This window comes from Gavia stellata, chromosome 3, assembly GCF_030936135.1.
Source record: "Gavia stellata isolate bGavSte3 chromosome 3, bGavSte3.hap2, whole genome shotgun sequence".
In the NCBI taxonomy this organism is placed as follows: Eukaryota; Metazoa; Chordata; class Aves; order Gaviiformes; family Gaviidae; genus Gavia; species Gavia stellata.
Window position 1 is genome coordinate 73,001,889 of NC_082596.1, and position 22,325 is coordinate 73,024,213.

Sequence of the window (22,325 nt, forward strand, 5' to 3'; positions counted from 1 at the left end):
CTCTTCTTCACTCACCACATATTTGTCTGTCAAAGGTTGGATTTGTTTTTTCAGGTTATTCTTTAAAGCTTGCTATTTCCCATATTTTCCCTTTCCCTCTTTTTGGGGGCAAAATGGCTGACAACAGCTGTTCCTAGATAATCTGTTAAGAGAATCTCACATTTTGAACAACATTATTCATCCGTTAGGTTTATTATGCATTCATAACTTCCAGTGGGTAAATTTTAAATAAGATAATTTTGATTTAGCAGTCATTTGGGAATCTATGCGTGCCTTTAGGTGGGAAAGGAGGGCAAAAATATGCAAATGGCCCATGGAAATAATAATGAAGATGGCGCCCAAAGAAGCAAAAACTGGGAGTCTTGGAATTCTTGCTGGTAGTTCAGAAGAATATTCCACCTAGTAGTTTAATAGCAGAGAAGGCGTTTTTTCTAGAAGGCTTTATTGACTCAGCAGAGGAAAGAAACTGTGCTCTTAGAGGCTTTAGTTCCAGAAAGGGCTATTTTCTGAGCAGACTGTGTTCCTCTTCGAAGTGCAATGAAAACCTTTCCACTAGTCTTCTGGCCCCATGATTTCTGTTGCACGTTTTCCTGTCCTCTCTGCCCTCCTGCCAGAGTTCCCAAAACTGCCAAGACACAAGCAGTGTGACTAAAAACGTGAAATGTGAAATGGGAAGTTAACATCAGCAAACTTTGCATTTATCTTTGCTAAGAGGGAGTGTGTGCCGCCACTTCTGCAATGATGTAACTGTTAGGACTGTTCTGAGGAGAACAACTCAGGGATAGTTGGTTACTTAGGTCCAAGATAAAATAGTGATTTCAGGAAACTTCATGCCTTTCTCAAATAAGGGTGAAAAACTGGGATAATACAATGGTGAGATATATCAGTTTTAGAGTATAATTTTTGTGATTGTAGTCCTAAGGCACTGGTTTTCAGTTCAGTTATAGGATACTCCGCATGTGTAAGTACGCTGGTGCTGTGAAAATGATACAGCACTTAGCTGCCTGTTTGCTGTCTCGTGAAGCTGTGGTCACAACAGAGGAGAACTTTGTTTTGTAGCCAGCATGTTGGATGTAGATTCAGCAGGATTGAATTAGGTTACCAGAGTTTCTATTTGGTTTTTAGTAATGTCACCCAGTAAGCAACCTAAAAGCTAGGAATAGAAAGATTCTGACACTAAAATCTAGTAATGACTGTGAGGTGCTCAGTTATTTTCATCTGGAAAGCCCTGTAAGTATGTAGGAAAGTAAGAGTTCAAGCAGCCTATTTTACTTCACAGACCAGTGTTTTTAATCCAGTGAGAATGAGCAGGTACAGAAATGTAACCAGATAAAAAAACCGAATGAGCAGGTATAAGTGCAAAAGGGCAAAGAAAAAATAGTTAGGATGTAGAATGGTACTGCTTCTCATAGATAAAAGGTTATTTTTGATAGAGGATGTGGTCTGATGCTTGAGCAGTTTCTTTGAAGGAGCCTATTGCATAGTAAAGAATAGTCGGGGGTTTTTGTGTCTGAATACCTGAAATGACAGATGTGATGGATGCTTATTCTTTTCATAGGAAACAAATGCATAAAGGGTTCAGTGTTACGTTTTGAGTTCTGTTATTTGTGGCACTATTATCTTTGCAGTTTTTCAAAGCAGCTTGTGTATATCTGTATAGTTCCCAGAATCCTATTGCTAGTAAGATTTAACAGAGTTTCTTTGATTGTTTTAGAGGTGTATTTGATGCTTCCCTCAAAATGGCTGGGTTCTATGGACTCTACACTTGGCTGACTCACACTATATTTGGGATTAACATAGTCTTCATACCATCTGGTAAGAATTTGAACAATTATAATCTATTTATAGATAATGTTACATAATTATTTATTGTACAAGATCAGTAGGATTAAATGTTGGTGATAAGATTAGTCTTGAAGTTATTTTTAGAGAACATTACATGAGAGGCTGGCAAGTATCAGAATTAGAGTTGCATAGGCAACCTTAATATGGTTGATTTGTGCAAATGTCTTAAGACAGTTTCTAATTACAGGATTGGCTACTTTTTTATCATAACACCTGAGTCTATTGGTGAACTCAGTATATGGTATGAACTTAATGAGCAGCTAGCTATTCAGAATTTTTTTCTTTATTCCCTGTTCAATATGTAACCTCATTTTTATTTCCTGTTTATTGTTCAAACCCCACTATGAAATTCTATGATAAGTTTAATACTTTTGTGATATGCATTGTGGTTCCAAAGAACTTCTTAGCATTGATTGATTCTTCCAAGTTTAATTTAAACTACCAGAGATCTAATTATTCTATGAAGACTGTACAGCTTTTCATAGCTCTTATTTTCAAAATCTTCAGTTCCAACTGAATGTATGTAGCACTGTTGAAAACTTATTCCGGGGGTGTTTCAGGATGGCCATGGGTAGGGTGGAGAGAAGTCGCTGAATGCTATCTTACCTCTGTGCCTTGCCTTTTTGTTTTCACAATACATGCCCTGCCAACTATTTTACTTCTCCTTTCTGTTTCTGTTGCTGGATGTAATTCTTTCTCCCTTCTATTCAGTCCAAGTTCTTTCCAGGTTTTAACTTCATTCTGCCTGCCTTGGCTTTTTGTTTCTTCCATAGTTGACAGGTACTGATTTTTCAAGATGCCTAAATGCCAGAAGATGTGGTATCAGGAAAATGCACGATAGAGGCCTGCTTCTTATTCTCAGTACTGTTGCCTGACTGTATTACCAGCCTCTGGTTTTGTGTTATTCTTTAGTCTTAGCTTTGGAATGGAATCTTCTCCCCTGTTACTCTTTTGCCTCTCTTCACCTAAAAATAATAATAATAATAATAACGTACCTTCATGTACGAGGGGACAAAAGGGGAAGATATAAAGCAACAAAACCCAATATAATAGTAAATGGCTGTATTATAACGTGCAACTACCTTAAAGGCATCGGTTGTCATTAGACCTGCTTAGAAGACAATCATTCTTTTTCTTTCAGCTACATGCAGAATCTTGAAAGTTTTTGCTTTCTGGTTAATGAGACCAAAAAAGAGAAAGAAAACTTAATTATTTTTTGTATTATGTTAATTCCTGATGCGTTAAATTAGAATGACAGCAGTACTCAATCTTTTTAGATTACAGCGGGTATTTGTATAATCAGAAGGGTGTATGCCTGTGTGTACACGTGTGCATACAGAAATACGTAAGTCATGGATTTTATATTTGCCTGGTTTCTCACAGTACTACCTACATTATAATTGTGGACCGCAGGAGATGCGGTAAGTTACAATGAGACTTCTGCTTGTATACTTTCTTACACACAGTTGCTAATTTGTAGTTATGTAAAAATTTGAAATGTGCATGATTGGTATAACTAAATTTTTCTGAATTGGTGCCCGTACTTTTGGAAGTAACTCCTTATGACTGACAGTTGGTGAAATTTTTCTGTACGGGGAATAGCGTAATTTTCTTTTTTTCCTAAACCACAGCTATAAAACACCAAGAGCCTTATGTGGCACTTCTTCAGTGTCTTATTTAGAACAGCTGATGGAAGTGGGACTACTGGTGGGGCAAAAGTGTCAAAATTTAACTGTAAATATATTTGTGAAATATGTTTCTCTGGTCTTTTTCTCACCTCTGCTTCTGTGTGCCTCTAGCATTAGCAGCAATCCTTGGAGCAGTGCCATTTCTGGGGACCTACTGGGCAGCCATCCCTGCAGTCCTAGATTTGTGGCTTGTGCAAGGACAGGGATGCAAAGCCATTTTGCTCTTGGTTTTTCACCTCTTGCCAACCTATTTTGTAGATACAGCAATTTATTCCGATATATCAGGGTAAGTACATTGAAGACTTTTTAAAGTTAGTATTGTAAAAGTGCGTAACGATCGTCAACGCCTTTAATTAAACTTACTTTTCTGAAGGATGCAGAACAGTATCTTCAAACAGGAATAGGTGTAGTGATACCACCTCAGAGTAAGAAGTCTTATTGGCCTAAGTGCCTTTACTTTCCCAGGCTTCTTTTCTGTGAACTTTGTCACTTCAAAGGTCTTGAATTCGTTCTCAAAGTCAGCAAAATCAACTGTTTCAGTTCAGTCATTGACTAAAAATGTGTAGCATTTTCTTCTACATCACCTAATGCCAGATCCTCATGCCAGATGACACTGCAGAACAAACAAGAAATCCATGAGATAGTTGGGACTAAAATACTTTAATTTTTCAGAATGGATTGTGAGAATTTTGAGGATTTTTTTTTTTTAAGCCAGCCTTTGTGTTGCGTCACCATACCCCAGTGTAAAAATCTATTGATTATGGATTGATCTTTAAATGTGTTGAGACAAATGAAATTGCAAAACTGGAGACAGGCTCCTACTGAGACAATAGTCAGCGCTGTTTTCCTGTTGTGGGAGGTAGGCACAGATTTCTTGAAAAATCTTGCTAGGTGTTTGGCTGCCTTTATTGACTCGAAATGTCTCCTGGTTTCAGCTTTGAGTGTGTACACAGAGAAACAACCTCCAAACTATGGAGACAAAGTCAGTGTCTGCAGTTGTATCTGGAATGCAACTGAAATGTCCACTGACATTTTCTGCTGCTGAAATATCTAGTGAATCCCTTTATGCAATTCAGATTAGAAGATAAAGCAGTGCTGTTTAACAGAGCTGGCAAAGATATGAACTGTCAAGTTTTGTATGTGCAGGACATGTTCACAACCACATACAAGACAGATACAAAGTTGTACTCCTCTAGGTCACTGCTTCAGTCTTGATCATCAGAAACAATCCTATTAAATGGTTTGAATTGAGAACTTCATGGTCCAGACTGTTACATACTGGTACTAGTTCACCATTTGTGCTGATTTTTATTATAGTGGAGTTAATGTAGAATAAGGACATTAAGTGTTTCAGTTCTATATTAAGTTAGAAATTAATATTTTTGTACACCAAATATAATTACACTGAACAGAGAGAACCTAATGATAATATGCACAGTATTAATAATAATTTTCATAGACTGTGGCACTAGGCATTTTGCATGAATTAAAGCTAACAGGTGAAGTATAATCAAATTACGGGTTTTTTCCAACAATAAATCGTGGATAAATTTAAGGCTAGTAGCTATTTAACCTGCCAATAATTCTTCTACTTATTAGAATACATTTTTTGACTGTAGGGGATGCAGGCCCTGCTTATTGTCCAGAAAATATATGTGGCAGGAATAGATTTTCTGATGGTGGAGTAAAATTGTATTCTTCCCATTGAATAGAACAGTAAGCATCATGCTGTCTTGCAGATTAGATTAGCTCTTTCAAATAAATTTGTAATTAGGTTATGCAGGGTTTTCCAAATGCATTAAATTTATACTGTAGTGCTATTTCATCAGGTGATCCGTTGTTTAATTTAGCAAACTATCCAGAAGAACATTTGAACTGATGCAAATGCTGCAAAAAATTATTTGAAGTTTTTTAAGGTTTAGAAATGAATCATGTGTCTACTGTTGGAGAAACATAAAACTAAGGTCAAGTCTGTCCCCTCAAAAAACAATCTGGCCCTACCAGTAGGTTAAATTTGATCTAGATGAGACATGATTGAGGTGTGTATGATGTAATAGGTCTTGTTTCATGGTCTCATTCCACACGCAGTTGTGATGCAGGCAAGGACTACCAGTGTGGGAGCTGGGTAGAAGTCAGGGCCATCGTAGAAACCTGACAGAAACTGCAGGAGCTGTAAACTGACTAGCTGGTATTTTCACTCCACTACACTCAGAATTTAGAGCAACCTCCTGAAAATTGGGTGCTAAGTTTCAACTGTAGCTTTTCTCATGTAATTCTATATTATGATCATTATTTTAGCTATGAAGATAAAGCATAATGAGCAGCTTTTGTGTAAATCCTATCAACAGCATTTATGTTGTGCATCTGAACTGAAACATGGAAAAGAAAAACGGCATGGCTTACTTGCTGCCATAACAGCTTTTATCAAAAGTTCCTTTGGCCCCAACTTTGCAGTAAATATTAATATGTTCATAAAAATTGATTTTGTTTTTCATTTGAAAACATGAAATGCTAATGATAAAAAATACTCACTTGGAGGTTGTCTTGTAACAAAATGAGAAGACATGACTGTTTATTTAAAGAATATATGCTAACTATTCTTTGAAAGATGCAATGCAAGTTGCTATCATCGTGTAAATGAATGTCTTTGCTCAGGGATGCTCATAGTACATGTTGCTAGTTGTCTTAAAATTTAACATTTCTTGACCATAAAGCATGAACATTCTTTGTAATCAATCATCTTTCCATTTTCAAAATGGAGATGTTTTTGCCATTGACTCCTTCAGACATTCTTCAGCAGATGTCTACACAGTAGCTACTCCATTGTGGCTATTACCAGCGTTATATGCTATAAAACATGTTTGATCTGTTGTGCAAATATAGCACAGAATACAGCTTGGAATATTTGTGCAGTCATTCAAACAGCAGTTTATAGGGTAAATATGGGTATCTATAGCTAGCTGTGTCGTTTTCTAAGCTTAATAAAGCTTTATGATTAATTCGCATTTCATAATTGATAGTATTGTTGTTTGTTGTTCTTAATTTAATTTTATTGTTCTTTTGCCATAATTCCAGAGGTGGTCATCCTTACCTGACAGGTCTTGCGGTAGCTGGTGGAGCATATTACCTGGGACTGGAGGGAGCCATCATAGGACCAATTCTACTTTGTATACTTGTGGTTGCTTCCAACATATATAGTGCCATGTTGGTGAGTCCAACAAATTCAGTGCCCACTCCATCACAAGCAGCATGGCCATTACAGATTTACCGGTAAGTTATAAATGTCTTACATGTATGCATTCTGTTTTTACGTGGATCAGTGTATGTACACATTGGTGTAGAGAATGTCTGCATGAGTTTTATATGTGAGTGTGCATACACACCTACATGTGTATTGAAGTATTTGGAGAGGATTCAGCTGTCCTATATTACAAAAATAAAAATTATGGTAAAATACTCACTGGAATTCATAAACTTGAAATGTTTGTTTAATGTGTCTCAGCTTTTTACAGAAGGCTCTTTCAGAAAATGCACTGATAATACCTTTGTATTTTATAATTCATATATAGCTGTTGTGCTAGGAGATCATTGAACAATGTATTTTTTTTCTGTGTGAAACTATTATTCATGGATATCTGATAGTCAGTGTTCATTGTCCTTAATAAGAGGCCTGCCTACAAATATTGTATTTTTATGTGTTACTGTACCATACATATAAAAATCATACTTGAATTTAAAAAACGAGATAACATTATATGTTATTATTCCATTAAAAGTATGATCTTGATTAATCTCTTTATTGAAGTTACCAAACGTCGAATATAGAAATGTATCTTTAAACTGTACAGTTAAGGAATGGTATGAATAAACTCCTAATTGATTACTTAATTAGAGTTGGAAATCATATTGTGAAGTTATTAATGACAGTAGCCATTTTAATGTCTCTACTGTCTTGTTCAATTACATAGGTTAGCTCATTATACATTTATCTTAAAGAGGATTCTGTGCTTGTCCGAAATAATCCTTTGCTTCATTCATGTGAATAATGTTGTCATCTTTCATATAGGTACTTAGGAGAAAAAACACTAATTGGACCTGTCTGTACTCTCTGACTTTTAGAAGTTATGTTCCAAGACTTCCTGTGTACGCTGTAGATAGAGCTTCCCACAGTATATGCAAAAATCTGCATGTGTGTTTGTTTCCTCTTTCATTTGTAGGAAACCAGATATTTGTAATCACTCAACAGATTTGAGTCTTACTTTTTTTCCCCCTGCTTCTGCCCCCCAGGTCATCCAGAGAGAGTCCAGAGGAGATGAAGATGGCTGCAGAGTGATGAAGGTGCTGTGCTGCACCTGTTCAACATGAGAGCATCGCTGTCTTCTGTCTTGAGTTCACAACAGCCATGGCCTTCTGTCCCTTTTCAGCTGTGCCTAGGGGCAGCTCACAGGGAAGCATAGCGTGGGTTTTAGGAGAAACCACTTCTAGAACATCTGCTGGCCTTACATTACTGTGCACTTTGCCTCTTCAAGAGAGAATGTCTACTTCCCATGGCTTTGCATAGTAACACACAGTTCAGCTGCCTTGTTGAAGACCTTGAAGACCTTCTGTCTTCATAAAAAGAATGGTTAAGAGGACAGGTATATCCACTGGAGTCATTATCTTCTCTGCTGAAATTATTAACTTGGCTTTTATTTATTGGGTTATTTGTGTTATTAAATTGTAGTAGCTTTACAGAAAGCTAATTCCAAAATATTTATTCTCAGTTCATCTGGTGGCAAAAAAGATGTAAACCACTCGTTGTTAAATGAAAGTAGAATGTAATTATTTGCTGCTCCTCAAGGTATTTCTTTAGAGGCTTTGACCATCATCTGTAACTTATAATAACATTTAATTATTATCCTTTTATACACACTGAAACTTAATGTTGTTGGAGACTGGTATTTCTAATATCTTCCGGAAATTAGTAGACATGCAAATTGTTAAATGTAGGTTTTCCTCATACTGAAATAGGAGGACTTGTTTAAATAGTTTAAATCTTGCCCTCATTTGCGGTGAAATCTAATAGTATTTTGCTGTTTACCCGCCATCCCAGTGGAGTCATCCTGTCAACTAAATTTAATCAAAGGCCTTAAGTGTTTTCAGGCAGGGGTAATGTACGATTGTCACATCTACTTCCAGTAGTAGGAAGAAGTTGAATGGGAATTGTTTAATGTTGGTTTTCAAATGCTGTGGCTGAGTTCATTTAACTTTTCAAACAAATTTAAGTTTATTTCCAAAGAGGAAGGGGAGAGAGCATGGATTTTGTTTTAGTTTAATTTCGTGTTTTTTCCCCTGCAAGGCTCTAGCCAAATATCTTAAGAAGATATACCTTATATACTAAGATATATCATAATAATAAACAGAGTTCTTGATTTCCTGAAGTGTGTTGCCTAGATCACAGCATCAAACTACTCTAGTGCTTTTCTTCCATACATAATTTTGCTTAAATTGCAGTTTTGGTGACAATTAAGGCCTTTTGTATTGATTGTTGAAATACTTTGACACAATGGATCTTTATAAATGGATCCTTTTTATAAATAGGAAGTGAGTTTTTTGGTAGAAATTTCATTCTTGAACAGCTTTTCCACAAATACAGTGAGGCCCTAGGTACAAAGTAGCAGATGCTTAACCAAAGAACCACCTTTCAGTTTCTAGTAACTTCTCTTGAATTTATTTCAGAGTTTGATTGATAATGAGTTATACAAAATACAGGCATGCCTTGCATTTATTGTTGACAGTAATGCAACTGTTGGAACAAAAATCTGTTCTTATCTAGGGATAAGAGTAAGGTTTGTGTACAAACAGCTCTCTTAGATGTTTGTTTTACTTGAGTTGCAGAAGTGCTGATGGATTTGGAAGGCTCCTATTTTCATGATATTGCATGTATTTTTACATTGTTTCTAAAACTACATTGCCATAGAAAGTGATTGGAAAGTACTTTGATACTTACTAAGCAAGAAAGTCCTGGTATAGGTTTGCAATAAACAGGCTGCCTATTAAGACACAAATAGCCTACTCCTCAGATTCTTGAAATTAGCTGCTGCTGCAATTTTACTGATAAAATTTTGTGCTTAAATGGGGGGTTTCAAGCATGCTGATTTTGCACTTGCAAACTTGCAGGTATGTGTTTGGAGGACAGACTCAGGCTTAATTTAGTTGTTTGACTCAAGTTCATTGTAACACAGAAACATCCCATTTAATATTTTAAATTCTGAAAGACCTACACATCAGTTCCAACTAACTGAATAGGAAGCATGTATTGCTTGAATTAAGCAACTGTCCTGTGTTTTAATTTCCTTGGTTGTGTGGATCACACAAAATATTTAATGAAACACTTTTTTTGTAGTTGTTGCTGGCTAGGGTGGAGGATGACAAAGAAGCTGAGGCTGTACCGAAGCAACATTCTAACCAGCCTGAATGAAACTGCCGTGGTACTTGGGAAACTTCTTGTATTACTTTTTTTAGTTCAGAATTTTGCACTGAAATGTTGTGTTCTCATTATAGCTTCTTGTAGACAGCATTTAAAGAAGATTACTGGCAAGAAATACGCATCTTCAATGTATTTCCAGTTTTCCATTGCTCCTCTTTACTCACTGGTCAAGACATTTCTGTTGTCCACATTTGCTATCCCAGTTATTTCTGACACAATCTTTCAGAATCCTATGGCACTCAACATAGTCATTTTGAAGTCATTATAAAACATTCTTTTGTTTAAGTTTTCCTCTTCTTCCTCCCCCTTCACCTGACCTCCTTAGATTGAAGAAGGGTCTCTGCTGTGAAGATTAAAATGGTATTTTAGACACTGTTATCTTCAATATGGCAAATCAGTAAAATCAGCTGAGAAGATATATTGCTATTTTGAAATGTTCCTTTCCCAATGTGAAGAAAAATCATTTTGTATAGGGAATTCGTATCTGATACAGTCTTGTTAGTTTGCACTGCTTTTAAATCAGTCTTCATATTGATGCATCCTGTTTCAAATTCAGCTAAGACTTGCCATGAAGAACCATCCGTAGTACAGTCTTTCTCAGTAAATGTAGCTTAAGGAGCTCATGCTATGTGCCATGCCTGATTGAGGAACCAGTTGTATGGTTAATTGGTGGTACAGTAACAGTATACTGCCGGGGAAAAAAAAAAAAAACCATCCCATAATACCTTCTTAAAATATGAAATATTCACTGAATTTTCCCAAGTTTAAAAAAAAAAACCAAACCACCACCTCATAAAAAAGCATACCTTGATTATTTAGGGTTTGGCTTTAGCATCTAATTACTAGTAGAAATAGAAAAACTTGTCCTTGCATATTTAGCAATCCATACTCTTTTCTGAAAAGACTCGGCCTCTTTTAAGATCAATGTCACATTAATGTGAAAATAATCAAACTGGTCACTTTGACTTCTGGTCATTGTAACGTACCGGTTTCTGGTTATAGTGCTTCATCTGCAAAAGCAAGCAGCAGCTCCATGGGATAAGCTTTTAGATGGTTTGTGCGTTTCATAAAAGAAAAAAAAAAAAGGCGGGGGGGAAACTCCTCGCACACTCTTTTCTGTAGTGGCATTAAACTACTTTTCTTAGGAGAGACCATCTTTTTCATAATGCTTATAGGCAAGAAGTTAATGGTCTTTAGCTTTACTGTAAACAGTCAATCCAGGAGCAGGTATTTACTTGTATTTAGTACATTTAGTATTCAGCTTGAACAAAAACAATTTAGAATTCAGAAGGGAATGCTTGTAAACCAAGACAATGTGGTCTCACAGTATTGTAAAATACAACTGTGCTGATTTTTATCAGTCTCTTCTAGCAAATCAGGCTTGTTCCAAGTAAGTGTAGTGCCAAAGGGCTACTGGTAACTGTTTTTTGTACTAAGTTAGCCCTTCCTCCCCTTCCTGTACCTTAGCTGAATGTTACTGTGCTGTAGCAGAAGTGAATGGGTACCAGTTTACAGCCCAGCATGTTAACTTCAGGTCATCCTAAATACTGGCTGAACTGAATACATGAAGCAACAAACCGCAGTGGGTAAGAATCTGGCACGCATTCATTTTGCGAGCCTTACTACAGTATGGTGACTTTCGGCACAGATGTGCCATGACCAGTTGAGAGCAGCAATGACTTATTTTGAAAGACTGCTTTTTAAAAAAAAAAAAGTTTAACACTATAGTCATATATACAATACACATTTTTCAGAAATTAAGTTGATACCCATGTATCTAATAATGGAGACAGCAGTCAGATATTTCCATGCACAATAGTATGTATTTCGTGCTCATCTAGGGTACATTTAGGCTTGTCTGATTTCAAGGACTATGTGGCTTCTCTTCAAGACTTCGGGGAGGAAGATAGTAATGTGTGTTTTGTCAGTGGTTATTGGATTAGGAAATCCATAATCTGTTTAATTAAATAAAACAAGAAAAAAGCATTGTGTAGGAAAAATTGGATGCTGTCTCCAGTATTATATGTTGTGGGTATCAGTGTAACTTCTGAAATAGGTGTATGGCTGTAATGTTAATGTTTTTCAGAAAGCCTGAAAATACAAAACTGGATAAAATCGTTCCCCAGTAAAAGCAGCAGCAAAATTGCTATGCTGCAAATCCCTAGTACTGGTGACAGAATACTGCAAAGAGTGCTGCCTTTCCTATGGACCTGATTTACTAAAGATGGGAAAATGCCATTATTCTACTGAGGTTCTATGGCTTTGCATCAGTGGTAGAAGATGCTCCTGCAATTGCCTTTATTCAAACATTGTGTTCATGTTATATTGGCTTAAGTTCATCACTGGAGATAGTGCCACCTTTATGGAGGCTAACTCTGGAAACAGCTACAACTTCCTTCAGAAGGTGCTGAAAGCTGTTGGGATTGGAGTTAGTATTTATTATATTTAATAATGGAGGTAGGATTCTTCTAGAAATGCAGTTGTTTGCCTTGAAGTTTGCAATTTTACAAGAGAAAATTGGTTTCCCAATTAAATAATCTTCATTGAGTGACAGCTGGCATCTCTTAAATCCATGGATGCATCGTCTTTATAAACTTTTATCTTGGCTTGTATTTCAAAGGGTTTCTTCTCATTATTATTTCTTATGCTTTTTGTTGAAGCATACTTTGGCAATTCCCTTCTGACTTCTATTTCTACAAAACTAAAATTGCCTAAAACTCTGTAACAAACATTAGGGAGGCTTGAACTTTAACCTGATACTGTTTATCTGTCCCTTTTAGGAAAAGACCTGAATGCTTTATGGTAAAATTCTCCAAAATTGCTCTTCAGTGATAAAATTGGAAATTAAAAAAAAAAAAAAAAATTGCAATGTGGAAAATGAACTTGGTAGTTTGAAACCAGAAACAATGCCAGAAGTGATAAGCATATTCAGGGATTCTACATTGTGTTTGTAAATGTATATCTTGATAGGCAGCATTATATAAAATGAGCAGTGTCTGTCCAATTCAGACTTAAACTGAAATTTTGTCCTATCTTTTTATCTAAGAACAAAATAGTGCCTGTATATCATGAAAACAAGCAACATTTTCTAGAATTAATGTTTACTTGATAAACATCGGGTAAGAGCCAAGCAAGTACTGGTAAGGTGACTAGAACTGTTTTATTGTAGTTAATACAAAGTTGGGAAAAGCTGTTCTTCCATCCTGTTACTGTTCCTGGAAGTATTTGCACACATCCACTAAAGAGCTGCCAAAATTAACAGGTCAGGAAATACGTCTTCAGTTCCGCTGTCTCTTAACTTTTTCTACACCTCACCTGGTACTTTGTTTTGAATCTGGTTTAGTATATGAGAGTATTGCTTCATCCTCTTTTGGGATCAATTCCAGGACCTGAAGGGCTTACTTTGAATGTCCATACTGAAATAGTATGTCCAATTCAGGAAGCAATTGCTAATTGGCAAGTAAACGCATCCTTGATGTGCTCTGCATATGGATAGACTTGGACAAACGTTAATTCATGTTGCATTGAATCAGAGATTATTCTTTGAATATAGCACTATGTGGCAATACCAAAGCTAGGTTTGAGTTAGAAGCGGGGCATATTTGCTTGCAGCAGGATGCATTTGCAAGCTAATAAAGGCAGAGTGAATGCTCTAGCATCCATGTATATATATGAAGAATTTTCAGCATAATGGTTTTAAAGCAAAAATGTTGATTTCTTTTCCTAACCTCACTTTTTGCCACTTGAATATTGTATACAATGATCCAACGAGGACCTAAAGTCACAAGTAACTTTTCGTGGTATTGGTGTAGATTAAATGTAAGAGCTATCGCTAAAAAGTAGCCACAGAACACAAGTTCATTAAGCTTCAGAACTGCCATCCAGGCCATAAGGTTGGTAAAACAAAATCTGAATTTTTTGGCCTCCTTTCTGCCAGTCTCAGCCCGAAACTGAAGCTTTTTCAAGAAGTATCAGTAAAAAATATTTTTGTGTTGTTTATAACTTACTGGCTGTGTAGATCAATGTTTTCAGTTTCCAGTGTCATCACTGGTATATTCTGCAAGCATACAATTTGTTCAGATTGTTACCTTTAAAAACAAATTTTCTATGCTTCAGTTGATGGTTGGAAACCAACTTTTTATACTAATAGTTAGGTGTTTACCTAGAGAGAGAGAGAGATATATATATGTTAACTAGTGTTTGATGTTTCTGTCTGAAGACTAGGGAAGTTGTTTTTTTTCCCTTTGGTAAATTTCACTAAACCAAATCCAAAGAAACTTTTGACATCGGGTCCTAAGACTGGCTAGACCCTACTCAAACCTAACAGCAGAACTTTTGCATTACAGAGCACGGGTTGTTCTAAAGCGTGCATTCCTACCCAGAATCTGTGGGGATTTGGAGCAATAACTTCTGTTGTCCATTGACACAAATTTTGTCCATAAATGTACATATGATACATCTTCAGAATGGAACTATGTTACCATAACTAATGTTACCATAATTGGGTTTGTTACAGTACCTGGTTTTGCATGTATAATATTGAAAATATGACCTGTCCCTCTGTGGCAGAACAAAACGTGTGAGTTAAGATTGAGAAGTACTCGTGTAGACTGCGGAGGTGTTTAAATCATTTTGATTGTATGCACCAGTTCTCTTCCTAATAAAGTTTTTTGTAGCAGGTTTAAGCTTTTAACTTAATAGTGTATTCACACTGCAGTCCTTTGTAAGCACAGAATGGTTAATATATTTTGAAATAAAATGTTGTTAATGTAAAGAAAACTGAGTTTGATTTGAATGATGTGATCTTTGGAGTGAGCCACAAAGGTGGCAGTTAATATGGTGAAATAAAAGGTTTGGGGACGAAGTACAAATGTGGCAGTGGATCTGCAGTCCCTGAGCATAACCTGATTTCACTGAGAGAAGCCATACTTTTCTTTTTTTCTTCACATTTTTCACGGGGTAAGGAAGGACATGTGCCTGAACAGTAACTATAGTTCAGCTGACATCTGGCAGCTTACTACACTGCCTGCAGTAACACAACTGTGCATCCAGAGCCTACAAAAGCAGCTGCAGGTAATTCAAGTTACTTCCGTTATGGCTTATTCTCTGAAATGGAAATGGTTGTTTAGTGTCTAAGCATAATTTTAGATCATTCTATTGACTATAAAGCAGAGTGATCAAATCCTCCCTGTATGACCACTCACACCTTTTAAAAAGAGGTATGGCTCATGTTCCATTTTTTGTCCCTCTCACTGTTCTGTGACCAGACTCATTGCCTTGAAGTAATTCACATAGCACAGTCAATTTTAGCTAATACCTCTTTAGTCCTCTGAAGGGATCAAACCTTGTTTCGTCTAGTGTGTACAAGGTGGGGTTTTTTAGCAACTGATGCTAGTAACATGATAATGATTTTTTTTGAAAATTGGGGCAAGTCTTCCAAGATGCTGAGAATTGCTTTTAAGTTGGAACCAAGACAAATGCATCTGTAATCAGGCAGCCCAAAGCACATGCACTTCTGTGAGAACTCCTCAGATCTCATTTGGGTTTTTTTAGTGGTTTTAATGTGCAGGTACAGTGTTTGTTTTTATTAAGAGAAAATAAGTAGTTCTGTTAAGCACTCACAGCAGATAAAGCTTTATAATGAAGTAGCTCTGGGGAAGCAGCCTGTTTGCTCAGTCTCAACTGTTCCTTCAAAGTAGTCCAGGAGGTATATGTCCAGTATAGTTCATTAATATTTTGGGGTGGGAGGGTAAAGAATATGAAGGAGTTATCAGGCAGATACATAGCCAAAATATGTGCTGAAAGAAGTATGTTTCCGATGTATTTTGAGCTTGACTAGAGATAAAATTTAAAAGATAATTGTTTCAATGTAAGAAGTCATCATCACTTCCAAACTACAAATCTATTCTTTGGAGAATTCAATTGGCTTGTTAATCTAAGCAAAGACTTCCTGGTACAGTAATTTATACTGTAGTAGATTTCCTTGGAGATTAATTTCTCTCTCATAGTGATGCCCTTTTTTTTAAAAAAAAAAAAAAAACAAAAACAAAAAAAACAACTGTCTTTTAACCTTAGAACAGAGTCAGCTTTGGCTACTTGGGACCGCAGTGTTTGTTACAATGCCTCTGTCACTTTTGAGGAAGACATGCACTGAATACATGCAAGCCTCTGAAGGCCTTACACCTTCTCCATTCCCTCAGTTCTGCTTTGTTTAGCATTAAAAATTAATTGTTGGGGAAGGGGTGGTAAAAGCCCCTCCATCAGATGGCTTCAGCTGTTAACATTTAATTAAAATGTGAGAAGAAATCTGTGGCAAGTAGCTGGTTGCTACTTGCAAGATAAATCTCTTTTTTTTGGGACTGGTGGGAACTAAAACTGGAAGAGTAGCCTTTACCATATATTGCATTTTTTCATCCTTTCTGAAATAATTATTCTGGTATGTGGTAATAAATTGGAACAAAATTTTATCTTAGGTTGGTTTCTAATCTATTTCTCAAAATTTTTCAAGATAAGCAGTGACCCATCTCTCTGTTTAGTGAGGCCAAAGCAAATGACCGCTGTACTAAACGCCATGTCTGCCTGTGTCAAAATAAACTCTTTTGTATGTCCATGGACATTTATGTGTATGTACGCTCAAAGCATATAGTTCAGGTGCATTTATTTTGAGTAGATTGATGATGGTAAGAGTTTTATGAAGCTTCAGGTCTGGACAATTGGCTGTGAAGATGTTTGCTTCGTAAGGTTGGAGTATCTTTTCCTTGACAGGGAACAGACACAGCCAATGCCTTCCATTTGAAAAATCAGATTGAAACTTTCACTGAACACTGGTAAATTTTTCCAAAAATTCCTTTCAACTGTTTTTATTCTTACTGCTTCTGAAGACTGTAGTGATACACTTGAGTTTTGCTTTTTAATTAAACAGCACTGAAAAGTAATAGTTGGTAAGATTTTTTTTTTTTTAATCTCATGAACATTGAAAGTCCCCTGTTCACAAGGCAATTGCATTTTTCTGGTTTTACCACTCATAAAAACAGCAATTGGGATTTTGAGAAAAAAATACCCTAGACGTTCAAATACATCTAGTTGGCATAAATCCAAACACACAATGAATGGTAACAAAGAAAATAGCATGAAGAGTGAAAGCAGTTCAGAAAAACACCGAGATGGTATCTCATGCTGCTGTACAAAATTCCATGCTGCAACTGAAATATGTAATGTTAATCCTAACGTACCAAATGTAAGAAGAACTGAGCTTTTATATGAAATATTACATTTATTCTTACCTTTAACTGAAGGATATTTAAAGGATCCTTTGACATAGCTTTGTATCAAACGATTAATAGCTTTCTTCTACTGTCCCAAATCAGAAACTACTCCCTGCTAATTACTTTTCAAAAGGAAGTTAATGTTTTATATCATAGCAAGTAGTTCCTTTTTTTCTTTCTTTATATGAGGTAATCTTTGAAATTACAGTAATGCTGCCATTATTTGTGCTGTGATGGACCCTGACAACTTCCCTGAGGATCCAGTTCTACTTCCCTGAAGTTCTGAGCATGCACAGATCAAAAGCATTTTGGTCAAGTTGGTGGATGCAAGATGGTTTAAGGAAGACACCAGAAACATATTTAGCAGGTGCTTTAATGGTAGGAAACAGCTAATTCATGGCTCTGCTCAACTAAAGAGGGGTGTACTTCTGAAAGTTACGACCTTCCACAAGGGTTACTGCTTTGGTGGCTGCAGTGGAGTGCCCAGCCTCGGGTAGGGCTGAAGCTGGCTGTCTTAAGCAAACAAAACCCCAACTGTTCTCAGTCCTCCAGAGCTCTCTCTTGTAATGTGTTGCATGGGTTTCTGCTGCCTTGGAGCAGAGAAGAGCAGAGAAAGAGATAGAATGGGAGCCATGAAGCAAAGGAATAATACAATTTTTATTTGTTTCCCAAACTCCCTTACTGGTCTCTTAGGCTCCTTATTCTATGTTCTTAATTTGTGCCATTCCCCAGTGTAAGACTAGAATAAGCTTGAGCATAGGCATGTAGGGTAGGAGCAAAGTACCGAAGTGCAGTGGGAAGCTAAGAATGAGCATGAGTAGCACTAAGACCAGGCTGTGTATCTGGAAGAGCCTGGGAGCAGCAACAATTACCAAAAGCTGCTTGTGGAGACATTGCCCTCACTGTTACTCCATCCAAAACTGCGTGACCACATGCAATAGAGCTATTGGTCTGCCTGACCTGCCTACTTTGGTCCCCTCTGCAATGCACAACCAAAATGAAGCACACTAGACTTTCCACTGTTTCTACACAATTCTTTGTGTTGTAGTAATAGTGATAAAAATCTCCATCCATCCCCTCAGCTAGTTCCTCCTCCCTTCAGTATAATTCGGTTTTAAACACTGAAGGTATTCACAACGCATGCAGGCGAAAGCTGCACTCCAAGTATGTACCAACAGCTGTGTGGGGTGGGGTTTGTGGTTTTTGTTTGTTTTTTTTTTTTTGTAGACCTAGAACAGTGCATACACTTGCGTTCTTGGTTCACAGGTAGAATCAAATCCTTATGCCTTAGATAACTAAAACAGGCTCTTTGCTTCGATTTTGCCTTTCTTTCCAGAATCTAGTATTTTATTAATAAAAAATTAAAACAAGATTATCTTGGGCCAACACCTGCTTTTGTTTACTTAAGAAGACAAACAACAGAGAAAAGACCATTGTGATAAAACTTGTAAGAGCCTTTGATGCTTTCATAATTTGTTGTTAAGTATCTTTCATCTGAAGTTGTCTGACAAGTTTTAGGGAAACTCGCACATAGTCTTGGCTGGCCTGACTTAGGGCCTCTTTGGATTTTTTATGGGAGAAAAAAAGTTTAATTGAAAACTTTTGCATGACCCTACTGAGCACATCCTTTTTACAGCGCTGCCTACACACTGTGATTGCTCTAAGAACTGGAGAGAGATTAGGTTGCAAGTTTTGCATCTTGGTCTGTGTTTCTCAGCTTTCTGAAGAAATAAAATTCTCTTCGTTGTCAGGGCTGTGAATGTAATTGGGCTTGTTTAGAAAAGGCATACTTTGGTAATTTTGGCTTGTTTGTACTTCAGCAGTTTCTTGGGGCATTCACCCTTATGCTGGTGATTTAAATTTGCTGCCCCCAGTCTGGGATTATGGATTGAAAGGCTAAGAGCATGTGATACGGAGATTTGGACATTAAAGAGTAACTAATGGTACCAACACGTTAATGATTGCCAGATTAACAAGAAGCATTGTGGCAAAGAAGTATTTCCATGTAATTCTCTTCTACCTGTGTTTTACCAACAGAGGTAACTACCTGCTACAGTTTAAATAATTCATCTTTTCTAAGATGCTACAGTCAATGAGTTGTAATGATGTATATGTTTATAAGTACTACTTAGGGGAGACTTTATCTAGGTAGGTTTATCAAACTAGGGGGATTTTCAAGAAAAGACCTGCTCTCAGTAGCTTTAGAACTCAAATTAGTAATGGCAAAGTTAGGAGATGGCAGCTCTGCCAGCCAGAACCATCCCAGGGATTTTGGCGTTGGACTGCTAACAGGAAGGCTTTATAGGCTAAGTGTTGAGATAACGCATGTCCAGTGGGTGTCAAGGCACAGCAGTTCCTGAACAGTGTCCGTGTACAGGTTACAAGTCTGCGGATCTCCAAAAATAGGACAAAATAGTTGAATAGTATTGATTGATAATTAAAGGGTAACTTCATTATTTTATGTTTGCTGGTTGGCAGTTTGCTACAGTATTTTGTGACAGTGGGGATATTGGTCTTGCAGTGAGAACAGTATAATGCTCCAAGAGGACTATGTGGCATGGACTTCCGTTACAAGATTTTGCTTAAATGTGATGCATTTCAAAAAAACAGTCTGTACAATTCAGAAAGAGAATCTAGATTCAATTTTTATCAAAGGAAATAGTTGCTTAGATCCCTGTCAAAGAAAGGTCCTAAAAAAAAAATCATCTTTCCCTGAGGTGTTCCAGAACTTTGTCTTGGTCAAATCAGTTCAGTTCTACTCATTTCAATTCAACCAGGTAAAAATCACACCCTCCTGTTCAGATGTCTGAGTAAAAGCCTATAACCAGTATATATCCCCATCAGGAGGCAGCAATGTCAGATTTTCTTTAGATAGATTTTTTTTTTTTCTTTAAGTTAATAAATCTACAGAATTTTTCAAAGAAATGCTGTTCTGTGAAGAGCAAAGCTGCTGGCTTTCATCAAATGCTGTTTCTGCCTTAGACTTTCAAGAACTGAGACAGTGGCAGGGGAATTTAGAAGCTTACACACTGGGAATGTCAAATATTTTCTTGTATGCTTCTCACTGGTCTGTAACTAACATGTAGTAAGTTATTTCTTTGCTTTATGAAATACAGTTAGTAGATAGTTGTAGCTAGACTGTCACTACTGTACTATTGCAATCATTGTAGCAGTGGTTAGCCTACTCCCATTTTTCAATACATCCTGACAAACCATAAGCTGCCTGTACACTGTAAAGCCAATTTCTTTGTGGAGATTTAAACTAAAGATTTTTTTGTCTCAAGGATGAAATAAATTTGATTTTTTCTTTGCAGTATTGCCAATTATTGCAAATTGATGAACACCTATATGTTTTCCTAGCCATATTTATCTGAGAAAGCGTCAACCTTATGCCTATGTGTTCCTAATAAAACTATGGAGATGGCAATTAATTTGAACTCTCTGCTTGCCATCACCACTGGATTACAAGCATTAAAAAGCTTGCCTTCAAAGCACTTCTGGTCTCTTATGGGAGCAAATAAATGTCCTGTGGTGACAAAAACTTCCGTTATATTTAATTTTCTGATCAGAATGAACTATCTTGCACTGGTAGTTATTAAATAGCTAAACGAAAATTTCCCAGTACCAGTACGAGAACATCAGATTTGCCAGTGCACTTTCAAATGTCATTACTCTCTTTATCTCTCAGGAATAAATATCTGAAGAAAATGATTCTGAGGTTTTTTCCCAGCTGGGAAAAATGCACCATATCTATGGCCACAGAGCAAAGACACTCACTTCTTCCTAGATACAGCAGCTTATTTCTACAGTTATGTCCTATCTTTCAAAGTACAAGGGCTCTGAATGTTCATATGAATTAAATAAAATATGAAAAATAATTATTTGGCTAAACTGAAATGATCCTTTGGTAAAGGGGATTCCTGTCTTTTGGGCAGTCATGTAAATGGCGGGTCTTGCCTAAAGAAATACTTTCATTTTGATTGACCATGAAGAATTTTGTTGACCTGGTAGGCTCCTGTGAGAGCTGACATACACCATGTCAAAATAACATCAAGATTAAAAAATTGGATTACACACCAGTCAAGTGACTGTAGGAAGCATAAATGAGAATACTTGTTCTAGAAAGCACTTCATCACGTTCCTGTGAAAAACTGTTCTTGGTCTATCACAATACTGTTGATGCATATCAAGATAGGAAGAAAAATTGTAATTATTTGAAGGTTAAATGTAATAACTCTCAGCTTTTGCAATGACAGGTAGAAATTCCTTCTGAGAAATCTTGGTTACTTGTCAAACTGGTCTCATTTTAACAATGTACGTGTTAATAGAGCCAAATGCAAGGTGATGCATTCAGCATTATACATCTTTTATGAGGATTATATTTTGGAAGCCAATGCCTCCTTAAAGCATTTATGGTTCAATTTAGGTATCTGACAGGATGAAAATTCCTGGTGTTGGATGATCGTTAAAACAAATATGATCCTTGGATATGTTAAAAAGATAGCACCAGGTATATATGTCTATGACATTAATAGGAGGACTGAGAAAATAATTGGGCTAGTTCTGAGGCTCATGCATTGAAAAGGATGTTGGATAGTAGAAAAAGTTCTGAAACAAGAGAAAAGGGTGATTCAGGCCTGACAAATTTTCCTTCTAATAAGAGATTTAAGAAACTCCATCTTCGGAGTTTAGCCAAGAAAGGGGTTACTGACGTTGGATTAATCAAACTCTAAGGAAAAGCAAATTTAAAAATCAAAGGGTCCTTCTTTCAAGTAGGAAAAAAACGTCAATATCAGATGGCTGGAAGTTGATTCTAAACAAATTTGGACTAGAGTTAAGGCACATGTTTTAACACTAATTAACCACTGGAAAAATCTCACTGATTAAGTTATTATTCATCCTTGAGGATTTAAAATCATTCATTACACTACCTAGGACAACTGAGTTTCTGAATGAAAAAATCCTGTGGCCTCTGTTGTGTAGGATGGAAAATAGGGGCTAGAACAATCCTTCTGTCACAGAATGCTGTGAATGCTTAAAATATGGAATGTTTCATTC

At 36.6% G+C, this 22,325-nt stretch overlaps 1 protein-coding gene across 2 annotated transcripts in view; it reads left to right on the forward strand.

Moving 5' to 3' along the window:
* The window catches only part of TMEM245 (transmembrane protein 245), an 89,520-nt gene extending 78,813 nt beyond the window's left edge, over positions 1–10,707 (forward strand). For both annotated transcript variants that reach the window (XM_059836217.1, XM_059836218.1), the window contains 4 exons: positions 1,715–1,815; positions 3,645–3,819; positions 6,609–6,803; positions 7,821–10,707. In XM_059836217.1, coding sequence (XP_059692200.1) covers positions 1,715–1,815; positions 3,645–3,819; positions 6,609–6,803; positions 7,821–7,866 — 517 coding nt within the window. In that variant the 3' untranslated portion in view covers positions 7,867–10,707. The remainder of the gene's footprint in view (positions 1–1,714; positions 1,816–3,644; positions 3,820–6,608; positions 6,804–7,820) is intronic.
* Positions 10,708–22,325: the final 11,618 nt, after the last annotated feature.